This window comes from Sinocyclocheilus anshuiensis, unplaced genomic scaffold (genome assembly GCF_001515605.1).
Source record: "Sinocyclocheilus anshuiensis isolate Anshui unplaced genomic scaffold, SAMN03320099.WGS_v1.1 scaffold1184, whole genome shotgun sequence".
Classification (NCBI taxonomy): Eukaryota; Metazoa; Chordata; class Actinopteri; order Cypriniformes; family Cyprinidae; genus Sinocyclocheilus; species Sinocyclocheilus anshuiensis.
The window spans coordinates 1389211-1405138 of NW_015547647.1; the positions used below are offsets into that span (position 1 = coordinate 1389211).

At 38.0% G+C, this 15928-nt stretch overlaps 1 protein-coding gene across 3 annotated transcripts in view; it reads right to left on the reverse strand.

Annotated features, from left to right (window-relative positions):
* Nucleotides 1-15759, reverse strand: part of LOC107701955 (potassium/sodium hyperpolarization-activated cyclic nucleotide-gated channel 1-like) — a 119581-nt gene extending 103822 nt beyond the window's left edge. For 2 of the 3 annotated variants that reach the window (XM_016504122.1, XM_016504121.1), the window contains exons 1-2: nt 15053-15759; nt 3853-4276 (exon numbers count right to left, since the gene is read on the reverse strand). In XM_016504122.1, the coding sequence (XP_016359608.1) occupies nt 3853-4276; nt 15053-15408 (780 nt within the window). In that variant the 5' untranslated portion in view covers nt 15409-15759. The remainder of the gene's footprint in view (nt 1-3852; nt 4277-15052) is intronic. The other variant, XM_016504123.1, reaches the window with a different exon arrangement.
* Nucleotides 15760-15928: the final 169 nt, after the last annotated feature.

Below are 15928 nucleotides of genomic sequence, written 5' to 3' on the forward strand. Positions count from 1 at the left end.
TCTCCCACTCCCCCCTCCCAAATACACACACACAGTCACTTTAATCAGTCTAAATAAGCTCTTTTTCTCTTCTCCCACTCCCCCCTCCCAAATACACACACACAGTCACTTTAATCAGTCTAAATAAGCTCTTTTTGCACTACAAATCATTATATCTGCACTGTTGTTTACTTCACTGGTTTGCACTCTATCTGGCGTGTGCTGCTTTATATATTTTTATTTTTATTTTTATTTTTTATATATTTTTTTACATTTTACCTTATTTGTATATTTGTATAGTTGTATTTTATATTTAATCTGTATATCTGTATTTATGTTCTACTGTTAGTGTTATCTGTATGCACCAAGGGTCTGAGAGTAACGCAATTTCAATTCTCTGTGTGTCTGTGCTGTACATGTGGAAGAATTGACAATAAAGCAGACTTGACTTGACTTGACTTGACTACACTGCGGTATATAGCACACAGACCTGCTCAACGCAGGATTTGGACAGAGATAGCGAACCCTGGAATCACAGCATGTGCCAGGAGCACAACCCAAGGTCGAGAATAAACACGTGCTCATTCCTGACAATCAAAACATTTCTCTGAGAAGGGAATGGAAGAGGGTGGTGGAGGTTTACGGCTAACTGAGTGTGGAAATAATATGCAATAATGCATTCAACATGCGATATATATAGATAAATATGCAAGTAGCACCTTGTTATTTATATATTGCTTTGCAATAAAGAAACAGCATGAGAGGTCAGAAAGGAAGACAGGGAGAGACAGGGCTGATAGTCATTTTCCAGAATGCATCAGTGCAGCATGAGAGAGGGGAAATGGGGTGTATAATGTGGATGCTTCCGGGGATGCCGTAAATAAGTGCTTAGTAAAGCCTCTGGCCTGTTTTAGCCTGTGGTTTACTACTTTAGTTTAAAATGTACATTTTACTGCATTATTTGGTCATAATTAGGCCATATTAAGGGTTAAGTGTTCAAACCCACACTTAACTCTAAACTTTTGCATGTCGCCCCAAACCATTGGCATTTAGATATGAATGATACCCCATGGCTCTTTGAGGAGAGATGTGCTATTCATATTCTAAGCCATTTGACTTATCATTTCTGCATGGTGGATAATAAAACAGGCATAAAAATGCAACCTAGGCTAATTAGAAAAACATGCCTCTACCTAGTCCAAAAATGTACCTATACATGCAATTGGCTGAATTTTCCATCTGAAATGAACACTAGTGGCTGTAAAACATCAACAATGTTTATCCCTTTAACTAATTATGATTACAGGGAGATTATTGATTAATAAAGACTTATTTTTGCGCAGTTCCTTGCATGATACTATGTCATCACCTCAAAACTGTTAACATAGTGAATGATTTGTAAACGAACACATTTCATCATGTGACAGTGGTGTCACATGACTAGCTCCATATGTTAGGCTTTTCTAACGTGGGAAACTTGCTTGTTAGTCCACCTGGTACAGCATTGCACTTGCGATGTAAAACTCGAGTACGAGTCCTGTGAAACAAGTCACGACACTTTATAAAAGAGCTCAAAGATTTGTAAAAAGCTAAAACAGTATTGTTGCTTCAGCAAACATGTTTTTAGCTCATGTTTGGTTTTCTTAACATTATCAGAGCGACAGAGCATTAAGGGGCAGTTGTGGCCTAATGGTTAAAGAGTCAGACTTGTAACCCAAAGGTCATAGGTTTGAGTACCGTCAGGGATTGTAGTAGACTATACTAGTAGTAGTAGTACGTGCAAGCAATGTAACATGCAAGAATCAACATATTATCATTTTGCAGAAATGTCGCCAGCTGCGCGTTTTCACAATGTGAAAATCCCCTAGATTTACATTGACTTCAGTGGGCTCTTTTAACTACCCAAGACATGCTAGAAACCACATAGCAACATACTAAAAACCATTTAGAACACCTTATAAACCACATAGCAACAGTTTGGCACACAACACCTTAGCATCATGATAGTGAGTTTTGGACTATGTTTTTAGCACTAGCTGTTTTTGGAAATGGATTTGTTTTCTCTCTGCACAAGCGTAAAGAAAAATGTTAATGGAGTCCCTGTCTTAATGGTAGATGTGCAGCAGAAAACAATAGCAATTAATCACCCGTGATTACTGTCAGCCACATTAGTTTGTTTTACTCTTCCTGAGAGCTACATCTGTATTTCAGTTAGGTAAGATCAGAAAACGTTGACTCTGCTCTCTACCAGTCCAAACTTGGGTGTCTGCCAGCTGAAGAGGAAGACAAACTGGCTTTAAGAGTTTAATGACCGCAGGGCACCAAAACAAAGCAATCTCTTCCTTCTCCATTGTACATAGCTTCCAAACCTCCTCAAAACCCCTGATGTTGCATTTTTTACCTTGAAAACATCAGATAACCATATCTTTTTTTATCAAGCAACAACGGGAAAGGGTTGTCTGAGTTGGGTTACCTTTCATAACATAAGCTGTAATTTACTGTACAGTTGGCTAGGGATAATAGCAGGTGGGAAGCAGAAGCATGCAATGTTTTTCTGACGAAAATGACCTTAAAGTGCAACAACGCTCTTGTGAAAACGGCAAGTTGGGGAGGGCTCGCAAACCGCATATGTCATGTGAAGATTAATGCTTTGTATTTTAGCTTAGGGTGTCTGAGACAGAGGTGGGAGTGAAGTGCTCTAGCATGAATACCGAGGCAGTTAATAGTTTTGCTCAACTGCTCTCGCAGCGTTGAAGAGGTCAGTTCCTCTTCCTGCTCTCGCTCCCCAATGCGGCTCTTGAGGTGTCGCCGCGGGCTAAGCAGCAGATATGCTTACCTTAACCCCCAAACAAGTCTCTCCACCTCTAAATAATGTGCGTCAGAGGTCTTGAAGAGGGGTGCGTGCTGCAGAACAACACCTGAGCTCAAAGCACCTTGGGTCGATTGTGTCATGCACACACACCTCAACATGCAAAACATCTCTTCTTGTTCATACTGGAAGCTAACAAATCCAAGCCGTGTAACTAAAGGCTAGGGCTGGGTAAAATAATATCGATATCTCGATTTTAATCGATTCTCATTTTTACGGAACGATATCGATTCTTAAATCCCAAGAATCGATTATTCTAGCCTGTTTTCAGTTAATGGACGGAACGTTAAAGGGCACTTCCCATCCAATATATCGCAATAAGCATTGTGCGTTGGTACTTTTAATATGAAACAAAGTCTCAGATTTTTCAGATTCTGTCCATTGTACTGCAGTATTCAAACAATTAATGCCGTTTTGGCGCTGTTTAATGTGGAGTGACAGATCGCTGACGCGGCAGCGCGATACGCACCTGAATTGATCGTCTCCTCCACATTAATACCAGTTTCAGCAAAAAATAATCATGACTAAACATCCGAAGGTAAGTTAAAAGAAAGAGTACAACTTTACAATCCGTAAAAATAAATAAAAAAGTTTTATGACAGCCATCATTATGTTTATATTTAAAAAAATGAATTGAAGTAGAAATATTATGTAATTGTAACTTTATTATTTTAAAAACTTCATTAAGTGTAATTTTAACAAATCAGTCAATTCAACCTTTATTATTATAGTAATGTAGTACCAACTGACTCTCATGTAGCTATATTTTACAACATTAGTTGAGAGATTTGTTTTCCTTGAGAAAATTTGGTATGTACTATACCTGATATATATCCAAAATAATCTATATTGAATCGAATCGAATCGAAGCGGTAATCGAATCGAATCGCAAGCTTGTGAATGAGAATCGATTCGTGAAATTTATGTCCAAACCCAGCCCTACTAAAGGCCATCTGTGTCATAGTTCGTTCACTCACACACTGATACACACACTGTCCCCTCACCTCCTCCCACTGGTGGATGTATCTGATGAGGCGTGAAAGCCTGAGAAGACGGAGCAAGCTGAGGATTTTGGTGAAGCGTACAATACGCAGTGCTCGGGCCGTCTTGTAGACCTCCGAATCAAAGCCTTTCTCTACTATTAGAAAGATATAATCCACCGGGATGGAGGACAGGAAGTCTACCACGAACCAACTCTTCAGGTAGTTCATCTTAATGACCTTTGGGTCCAGGATGATCTCCGAGCTCTCTTCGTTCACAATTCCAGTTCTGAAGTTCATGACCAGGTCCACCAGGAAGATGGTGTCCGAGGCCACGTTGAAGATGAGCCAGCTGGTGGTAGTTTGCTCGGAAAAGAAGGTAATTCCCACAGGAATGATGATTAGATTCCCCATCATCATGATGAGCATTATCAAGTCCCAGTAGAACCTGAAGTGGAGACAGAAAATTACTTGTTAAAGTTGGACCACTTGAAAGCCAAACCATTTTTTTTTATGATTTAACCATTTCCATTATCTGATCTATCAAAGATTTGCCCATGAATTGACTTTACAACCTCTTCAAAAGTACTCTCACATTCCCTTCTATCCTGACTCTGTTCCCAATAGCAGAAAAATGCTAGCCCTGTTCAGCATGAAGATGATGTAGCAGGACTGGCTCTTTTCTGCTGGAATGCCCTCATTGCGATGGCCCTCAGATATATGTAATGTTTCTCTGGGTCCTGTCTAACAGACTTCCTTCAGCGATCAGTACAGTTCGCGCCTGCAGTCCGCACATGATGCACTACAGCTCATTTCCCTGTCGCTTTTGATATCACCGCCAACACTTCCTGTTGGATTGCCACCTTGTGACAGTGCAGCACAGCTCGCGCTTTGCTCTCTGGATGAGGAGGCAAAGAGCAACAGGACCAAAAATGCAAGAGGGAGTTAGTAATATGAAAGGGTTTCCCTTTCTTATGTGAGAGTTGTGTGTTTACAACTGTCTGTGTGCGACATTCTGCTTTGCTTGTACAATACGCAGAAAGCTAATTAAAGGTACAGGCTGTAATTGCTGAGCCAGCAGCACTTGAACCCTCAGGAATTAACTTGTGTTTTGAAAATATGTGAATGAAGCCACCATAGGGGTGAATGGAATCATGGCGTCCACTGGAAGGTGTTTGTTGATTCAGTACCACTAGCAGCCTGATGGGCCCAGCAATTACACAATGTGCACTTTATTAATGTGCATTGCCAACTAGCTAGCTGAAACCAATATCCACAAGCTGTTCATAATTTACAATACTACTGTTTGTACTGTATTTGTATACAGTATTTGTCAAATAAATGCAGCCTTGGTGCGCATAAGAGACTTCTTTCAGAAACATTTAAAAATCATGCCAATCACAAACTTTTAAATTATAAAATCTAAATTATAAAAATATCAGCATTATCAATTATGAGCATTTATCACTTGACCGCTACACCAATGTTATGTTTGTCAGCCTACAGTAAACCACTAGACCATACTCTCACTGCTTAGCTGATGTTATATAAGCATTATGTAAAACTTTCCATTTACATGTTGAAAAGCTCACAAAATTATTATAAAATGTAATTTGTGATACTCTGCAGACGCAGTATGTCCTTCATTCTCTCTCTTCACCAGAGCACTAAACTCATGAGAGGTTTTCAGTTGCTTGGCAGAAGATGCAGTGCACAGCTCGTACAGTGAGAAGAATCGCATTATGATTTCGAACCTTCAGTGTTACATAACAAGACACCCAATGTTAAATAGACATGCAAAGAAATGAAGGACAAAACGGTAGTATTTGGACTGTCTGCTTATTTAATTAATTCCAAATATGGGGGGGGCGGGGGGGGGGAACGTTTTTGTACTTATTCAATCGTCAAAATATCCCTGTTTGTTTTTGTAATTATTCATTTATTTTTAGTTTTTAGTTTCCTCTTACTGATAATGCTGTCAAAATCACCCTGTCATTCCTGACAGCAGGATCATCTGTGGGCTGTTTTGATATCCACTGGTCAAGAAGATGCTTCTGACAATTAAAGAAACGTCAGTCCACCTCCATTTTCATGTCTCGTAGTGTTTGTATGCCTTGGCAGACCAGACATGTTCCTGAAATGGCTACAGACTCTGCAATACACATAAGAAATCTAGTCGTAAATTAATGTTTTGCTTCTCAATGTCTATTTAGCACAGGTTAAAGACTTTCATTGTCGTTTGCAAGCACGAATCTAATGTTTGACAACAAGCCAAACCAAACACAAGTGAAGTAATTAGTGAACACTGCTACATTGGTGGTATTACTCATGCCACCTAATGTGAAGAAATCTTCCTCAGCACAAAAGTGAAAAATAGCCAGTTTTTATGTCTGCCTTGAGCAGACATGAGTCAGCTCTCTGATAGGAGTCCAGCAGACAACAGAAGAGATTTTTTGCAATGCTAAAATGTTCAGAGGTCAGTGTATTGTATATACACATGCACACATACTATAATTGCATTAATGTAGCTCCTGTGTCTTGTAAAAACTAAAGCCAGATGCATTTTGACATGCGCCGGGCTGGCCTAGAGAACCACACAAAATGTCATGGCTGCTGATAACGGCATACATCCATGAACTAAAATAGATGCTTTCAAGAATCCTATCTCATGCTAAAAACCCCTGGCTGGTGCCTCAGATGAGTCCGATGCACTTGGCTGTAATGGCTCTGAGTGAATGAGAAAAGCTCTCGGCCTTGCTTTTTAAATATCTACCAATCCAGTATCAAATAATTGTCTGTGCTTTGGTCCAAATAGACATCTTTGGTTAATAATATCCACCTTGAATATTTTTACTTTCGGGAGCTCTAAAAAGATGAAAGAATTCATTACTTGTTATTGCTTCTGCTGTTGGTTGCAGTATAGCTGGGATTGTGCATGAATTGCATGTGGAGGTATATTGAGTACTCATATTGAGCAGTGGTGGACGAAGTACACAAATCAAGTACTTGAGTAAAAGTACAGATACGTATAATAAAATAAAATATGAACGTGCATGAGTTATTTTATTTAATCTGTGATATTTTAATGTTTCATTTTTTTTACCTAAAACATAGAGACACTGATGTTAATGTTTCTGCATTGAGATAGGTTTGACAAGCCGTTTTGCTTTTGTAACTGTAGCCTTGACAACCAAATGACAGACAGGCTGTATTGTCAGAGGTGGGATGGTTGCCATGTGACCATCTGTCCTGCTGGTGAATACTAAAGACATGCATAGAGGACGTGACCCAGACACAATGGTTCTATGCTCAAATGTGCTTTTCTGTCTCTCTACAGCAGCTACAACTTCACCTCAGTGTCGAATGTGGTTCTTTAAAGGAATAATATGCACACAAAATAAAATTCTGTAATTTATTATCCTCATGTCATTTCATCAGGCTGTCAAGCTCCAAAATAAAAAGAATCATGTGTTCTGAAGTCATTCGATAGCTGTGTGTGAGAAATTAAGTTGTTTTGCATTGATCATCTTCCTAACAGTGAGCTGTTAACTTAAAACCGAATCAGTGAGTTGAACTACATGTAAGAACTGAATCAGTCTGGACTGTGAACTAAAACTGAACTGTGAACTAAGTCACTGAAAAGATCCGACTCAAATTAACAATTTGGAACATTGCTACTCCTGTCATAAAACATTTTTTTTGTGGACAAAAGAGACACAGATTGCTCTTAACTTGCTGTGGCCTGTTTGCAGAGCTCTGCAGTCACACTGCATTCATAAATTGGGCGTTCTTCAGCATTGTATGCGAGAAAAAAAATACAGACTTAGGCTACTTAAAGAGTACCAAGGGGCATCAATTTGGAAGAAGTGAGACATGCACTGGCAAAGACCTTCATTAGACTTTGGGACACGTCTTTGAGACAAGCCTCCAAAAAGCAACAGCAAAAAGCATCAATAATGCAAGACAAACTTGCATGCCCCTAAAAATAGAGGTTAATCTGGGTTTAGAAATCAGAGGCTGTTTGATAGGGAGAAGGAATCTGCTCACATACAAATCCTGCTTTTCCACAACCTGTGTGATTAATTTATAAGCCAGAGATTTGACCCGAGCTTATCCGTTACCTGATAAATCCTGCCACTAAAAAATAAAAAACATGCACAAAGTCACTCGAAATGGTGAGGGAATTCTGGGAAGGTGACGTCAGTCACGTCTGAAGATTTTCAATAGATTCAATAGGCTGGACAAACAGGGAAAGCAAGAGACAGATGACATGCAATATGGAGGACCGATAAAAGAAACATACGACTGAGTCACGCATGACAAAAGCCGATGACAAAAGACCTCAGGCCACATCAAGCATGAGCCCTTTCTAAAAACAATGAATAATGAATCTTACTAACCTCCTATTAATCTTTAAAGAACTACATTGAGATATTGAGTTTCCTAATGCTTCAGAACCAAAACAGCACATGTGAATGCTGTTGTCACTCATGTGGTGTTTTTGGTTCCAGCTTTTTCAGTTCACGGCTGGGACATTATTGGAAGAAAATGAGCAAATTTTACAAAATTAACTGGAAAAAAGCTTAGAAACAAAAGAGCAGTTCCCTGTGTGGGTGAGAAAGCAAAGCCATTGTAAATGAGCAGACGATACCGAAGCCTGCCAAGTGTAGCCGGTATCACACGGTTCAGGCTTTTGTCCATTAGAAGCAATAACCCCCGTCATCCTCCTATTGACTCTATTTTTCTTTCCGTCCACCGTCCACCGTCTCCCTCTTCGTATCTTCTATTTTCTCTTTCTCACCTGTTTTCTCCTTTTCTGGTTCTCCCTTTGATATAAAGCCTATTTGGCAAGTGTGATCAAAGGCTCAATATCGTGTGCAGAACTGAAGCATGGCCGTCTAAGAATGCTATGAAGTAGCTAGCACCAAATTAATTTAATAAAATAAAGACTATGTTATTTTAGTATTGCTTATATACTGTAGTATTATTTATATGCTGTTATATGTAATTTTTAGAATTAGCTTTTATTTGAATATTTTCAGTTTTTATGTAAATTTTAGTTTAAGTAGTGATGTGCTTCATCATTTTTATTAGTTTTTATTTAAATTATTACTGTTTTGCTTAATTTTTATTTCTATTTTAGTGCTTCAACTTATTTGTTTGTGTTAGTTTCCAAGGCAACATTTCTAATTTTCATTTAAGGTTTTTAAGTTTAAGTTTTCATGTAAATTTTAGTTTAGATTTTAGTCGTTTTGTTACATGCTTTTGTGATTTTTATTCGTTTTTGTTGAAACTATTTGTTTTGTTTTTTATTTTTATTTCTGTTTTAGTAGTTTTAGTACTTCAAGTTTAACTTCAAGTTTAACCAAGGCATCATTTCTCATTTTCACTTAAGTTTTTAAGTTTTATGCACAAATGTCAACTGATTAAAAAAGTCTTTGTACCTGAAGTGTGTAATTTTCTGTTTAAGCAAGTTTTCAGAAGACTCCCCGTCTGCCACTGGTTAGTCAAACCGATAGTCCCGCCCCCAAATCACTCTATTGGTTGAGCTAGTGCTGCTGAGTTGAGATGCCCAATCATCTCAATGTTTTGAAAGTGGCACAGATCCTTTTTTTTTTTTTCAGATCCACTTTTTTTTAGGACAATTTACATTTTTTTTTTATATATCATTTCTTCTATATAATTGTTACTGCATATTGATGTCTGTATTCTGACATCAAAAAATTTACACACTTCAGTTTGAATTACTGGATTCTCAATTACCCCCTTAATAAGTTGTATATTGTACAATATGCATATGATTGCTAAGCAGCGGCGTCCTTTGTACATTATGGCAGAAAGGTCAATCATGTTACATCACAGGGTTCAGAGCAATGTTAATCTCGTTCAGTGTGTGTTGGACATCTAATCCGATCTCACCTTCTCTCATCCCTGCGCTGATGTTGGAGGGCTTTACACAAACCGTTCTGATCTGTTTCAGGGGTGGCGTAGCCTAGTGGTTAAAGACCTGAATGGTTGTAGGATTAAATCCGTGAACTACACGAGTACTTCACGTACACAATCTGTGTACTGTGAGCATCGCATAAAAACATCAGCTAAATGTCAAATAGTAGTTGCAATAGAAATGGACCTCCAGCAGACATAATGGGTCATTCATATTGTACAGTATTGTAGCAGCCATATCACCCTGCAGCCCACTGGTTGCCCACTGAAGCTAAGCAGGGTTGAGCCTGGTCAGTACCTGGATGGGAGACCTCCTGGGAAAACTAGGTTGCTGCTGGAAGAGGTGTTAGTGAGACCAGCAGGGGGGTGCTCACCCTGCGGTCTGTGTGGGTCCTAACGCCCCAGTGTGGTGACGGGGACACTATACCGAAGCGCTATATAAATGTAAGGAATTATTATTATTATTATTATAGTATTGGCTGACCTCTGTAACTTCAAAAATAATGGATATGTTTGTGTACTTGAGAAATTAGCTTTGGCCTTGCTCAGGCACTTAATGTTTATTAATTATGACTTGATTGTTTGCACAGAGTAACACGGTGGAACCCAATTTCTCTACTGAACAGATGTTGCCATTTTGCCGAGTCGACTTCAAACATGTGAAACTGGCAATTTATTAAGAAATATAAAGGTTTTTTTTTTTTTTTGTACATGGTGTTGACTTTATTTAGTATTTAGTTTAAACGTCTTTTTAAAAATATTATTTTATTAAACAGTATGGAAGAGTGAGACAAGACAACTATGTCACTTCTTGGAGGATGATGTCATCACTTTTGTTAGTTAAAAGGGTCATATGATGTTGCTAAAAAGAACATTATTTTGTGTATTTGGTGTAATGAAATGTGTTTATGCGGTTTAAGGTTCAAAAAACACATTATTTTCCACATACTGTACATTATTGTTTCTCCTCTATGCCCCGCCTTTCTGAAGCGCGTCGATTTTTACAAAGCTCATCAGTCTGAAAAGCGTTTCCTCAGCGACCAGCATGGATCAGCTCCAGGCATGACGAAGCGGATATCCTCCTCTTTTGGAAGGCCAAACAAAGTAGTTTTGCTTTCACAACGAAATTACCCTGCTTTGGTAGTTAGGTGGTGCCTTGGGAGTGCAGCATCTGAGTTGTTTTGCTCTTACATGTTACACATGATATCGCAAAGCAAAGTACATAAAGTACATGGGATAAATAAAACAGTGAGACAGGTGGGGGAGTCCAGCTAATGACCTTGTACGGGATAGAGTTCTCCATATTCATGAACAGTGTGGAGCTGCTTTCAGCACCATGGAGAGCGTTACGGGCTGAATCTAATAATCAGACATGCCATTATTTCTGCCTCGTATCTATCTATCTATCTATCTATCCATCCGTCTGTCTGTCTGTCTGTCTATATTGACGAAATGGGATGAGAAACTGAAGACTTCAAACCTCCAAGTGGAATAACCAACTCCAGTTGCAAAAACTGACAGTCTACACTGTAAAAATAACGTTTATCTTTACAAGTATGTTAATTAAATGGCAACTTTACAATTATTCAAAAAATGGCAACTGTGGTTGTTAGAACTTTACTGTCAAAACATGGCAATTATGTTTCAAGCATTTTGCTGACTATCATTTTAGATCCTAATTATGTCAAGAAATGATAATGTTTCTATGCTAAACAAATTGAGCTATTAATATCTTTTGTTACTTTCTTAGTAAAATGTTTGCTACTGTGAAGTGTACAGAAAATAACTCAGGTTGTTCAATTGAAATGATGACTTAAAGTTCATCAAAATTAGCCTCTCCAACAACTATAACAAATAAAAATAAGAAAGAAACGTGGTGGTTTATGCACAAAAATAATTCTGGGAAAGTCCCGTTTACTATAAATAAGGCAGTGGATATTTTTTACTAATTACAAACATTAATTTTTTACAGAAAATATTTATACAGTAAAAAATTCATATATAATGTTTTATTATATATGGTGAGGTAACCCACAGCTAACTTTTTTTTCAATTAAAAATGACATTTTTGCAGTATATATATTCATTTATCCATCCACCTGTCAATCTATCTGTCTATCTATCTGTCTCTCTGTTTGTTTTCTGTCTACATTGGTGCAATGGGGTGAGAAACTAACTTGAGACTTCAAACCTCCAAGTGGCCGAACTCCAAATGATGAACAAAAGTATGAAATTATGCTGTTGCTTATGTAATAATGCCTTTCCTAACAAGCTATTTGACAATAACCTAGTGTTACATTGTCAATTCTTTATCCGTATAGTCTAATTTGAAGAGGATCTGCTAGTCAAGTTGTGCATGAAACGTTCTCGCGGGGGGCATTGGGTTTGAAAATCCCCTCCATTCACCTGACTAACGCGATTAGCGTTAAACTGCTTTAGATCAACTGTCCCAGCGCTAAAATTGGCATGGGCTGTTACCTGGTTAGAGCCACACGGGATCATACAGAGCCACGAGATAAAACAATAGAATAATCCGCGTGTTTCTGCCTCAAAACAAGACGTGGTCTTGCAGCCACTTTTAAGATGGAAAGTAGCATTGAGTACACAGGAAAAACTAATAGACTGATTTTAAACAATATTTCCATGAAAACATGATTTGTTTGAAACATTTGTTTCTATAAAGAAAAAAAAAGAAACACATGGAAAATTCCTAAATAAGTTGCATGTTTTTCATGTTAGAAATTACTGCAGCATGCAGAAACATGACAAAAATTGCATTTGCTCAAACTGAAGTAGTGCAGTTATTTAAAATTCACCCATTTCGTTAATTATGATATTGCAAATAAAAAAAATAAAAAATTTAGAGTTTTTATAATAGTGCTATTTTAGTATCATTGAGATAGGGTTATAGTTTTTATTATTATTTCTAAATAGTTTTTGTTTTTAAATTTTCTATTTCCATTTCAATTTTAATTAAAGTTTTAGTAATTTTGTTGTGTGCATTTTTATTATTTTTTCTTTTTTTTGTTATTTTAGTACATAAAGTTAAACTAAATTAAATTAGGTTTTTTTAGGTAAAAGTTTTTAAAAATCTTATTTTATTTCAGTTACATTTTATTTCATGTAAGGACATTTTTAAGGGTTTAGTTTTAGTTAAACATAACCATGATAATATTATGTGGTTACTGTAATAATTATAATAATATTTTAATCCGTATATTTATATATACTATATATATATATATATATATATATATATATATAAACAAATTGAGCTATTAATATCTTTTGTTACTTTCTTAGTAAAATGTTTGCTACTGTGAAGTGTACAGAAAATAACTCAGGTTGTTCAATTGAAATGATGACTTAAAGTTCATCAAAATTAGCCTCTCCAACAACTATAACAAATAAAAATAAGAAAGAAACGTGGTGGTTTATGCACAAAAATAATTCTGGGAAAGTCCCGTTTACTATAAATAAGGCAGTGGATATTTTTTACTAATTACAAACATTAATTTTTTACAGAAAATATTTATACAGTAAAAAATTCATATATAATGTTTTATTATATATGGTGAGGTAACCCACAGCTAACTTTTTTTTCAATTAAAAATGACATTTTTGCAGTATATATATTCATTTATCCATCCACCTGTCAATCTATCTGTCTATCTATCTGTCTCTCTGTTTGTTTTCTGTCTACATTGGTGCAATGGGGTGAGAAACTAACTTGAGACTTCAAACCTCCAAGTGGCCGAACTCCAAATGATGAACAAAAGTATGAAATTATGCTGTTGCTTATGTAATAATGCCTTTCCTAACAAGCTATTTGACAATAACCTAGTGTTACATTGTCAATTCTTTATCCGTATAGTCTAATTTGAAGAGGATCTGCTAGTCAAGTTGTGCATGAAACGTTCTCGCGGGGGGCATTGGGTTTGAAAATCCCCTCCATTCACCTGACTAACGCGATTAGCGTTAAACTGCTTTAGATCAACTGTCCCAGACTTTATATTTTAATAACCAAGTGGGTTATGCATTTTTCATTTTTTTATTATTTTATTTTATTTGTAATCCAGTGAATTAATATGTTACATCCAAAAGGTATTTAATCTCATTTGACTCTTTTCTCTTGATGTCTGCAAACCAAAAGATGATTATTTGAACAAAAGTTTGGCATCAGTTCAAAACCGTTCTCATTATGTAACAGATTAAAAAGAAAAGTCTCTAAACAATATAACTAATATTATAAAACTCAGAAATTGACAGTCATAATTGTATTACGAAAGACTAACTTCTCTGTGGTTAAAATCTCATGATAAATAGGGGTTTGTAGTATGACAAAATTGTGTGTATATATTTTGTATTATGGAAACCGAAAGTGCTATTATAGTTATTTTCCTGTAAATTCAGTAAAAATAATTTACATTTTATTAACTGTGTTAATGCCTATTCATTTATTTATTTTTATTTTTTTGTCATACCAGGGCCAACAATACTCATACTACCTCTATGCCAAGTGCAAAATTAAGGTATATATAGGATAGAATCAAGCAAGCAGTATATTGGAGAGAGAAGAGTTTTTTTTTTTTTTTTTTTTTTATTTTTTTTTGCTGTTGCTTATGTAATTATTCCCTTCCTAACAAGCTATTTGCCAATAATCTAGTGCCAAATGGCCAAATTTTTGCCCGTAGTAGTCTAATTTGAAGTAGACTGGCCAGTCAAGTTGTGCATTCTCGTGGGGGGCACTGGGTTTGAAAATCCCCTCCATTCACCTGACTAACGCGATTAGCGTTAAACTGCTTTAGATCAACTGTCCCAGCGCTAAAATTGGCATGGGCTGTTACCTGGTTAGAGCCACACGGGATCATACAGAGCCACGAGATAAAACAATAGAATAATCCGCGTGTTTCTGCCTCAAAACAAGACGTGGTCTTGCAGCCACCCTCGTTCCTTTTCATCTCACGGCAGACACTAACAGCTATGCGTTTACAATGCCAGAGTGGTGCATCATTGCCTGCGCGCACCAGCACACACGTCTTACACAACAGCAGAATGAATGCCCAATCATGGCAGGTCGGAGACGTCCCATGATAACTGCTGTGCCGTTTATTCACCGAGATGACATTCACCCCTACTCGTGCCAAGGGCATTGCGCGCGTTCAGGTTCTGGTTCCCCGAAACGCCACGCTAAATGACTGCAAACGCGGCGCGCGGCGCTCGATGCCCATTTTGCTGTGACCTGAGTGTGCGTGGGAAGGTGACTTTCCACACTCCTTACCTAAAATCACTATAGGGGTGAATGATCCAATATCCAGCCGTCTGCACTCTCTCCTGCTCTTTCTCCACGGCTTTCTGACTCCCGAACATCCGCAAGGAGAACTTATTCACCCCGGGCTGCATCATGGCTCCAAATTGCCGCTGCATGAACCCGTGTTGCCTGGACGCGGCGTCTATATCGTCAAACCCGACCATGGCTTCTTCCCGGTCCCCCTTTGAACCCACTGAGTTGCCGTGGTCTTTCATGTTCTGGCTCCCCGTGCTGTTCTTCAAGATCGAGTCTTGCCTCTGGAACACATTATTCCCATCCGCTTTCTCCTCTTTGTTGCTCGAGAACGAATTGGATTTGTCTTCCATGGCGGTTTCAGAACGTGCTGTCTCCGGGTGTGGAGGACAGGCTACGCGTAACAGTCGAAAGGAGCAGCTGGCGGCTCTTCTGTTTCATTGGACGTCCCTCAAACCACCGCTGCCTCCACTCCGAGTGCTGCTGCACAACTGAGAGGCAGAGTAGTGGTGAACCCGACAGGATCAGCTTTCTTGGGCTGCTGCCATCTACTGTCGGGGATTGAGCGCGGCCCGCGTCCCGTTGCTCCCCAAGTGTGTCGAGGACGCGGACGCACTGCCATAATGCGCTGCTCCGATATGCTTCCAGACTGAAAGCGTGCCAAAGGAATACGATTTGAACAAGATGTTGTAGATGCAAATCAGGGTTATGTAAAGCATTTGGGAAGGGCATGTTTTATTACGAGGTGAATTGAAATGGTAATATTATGAAAGACTAACATCCCCTGTGGTTAAGACTGTCTATAAAATATCATGTGTCATAGGGGTTTGTGGTATGACAAAATCGTGCATCGTTAAAAATAAATAAATAAAT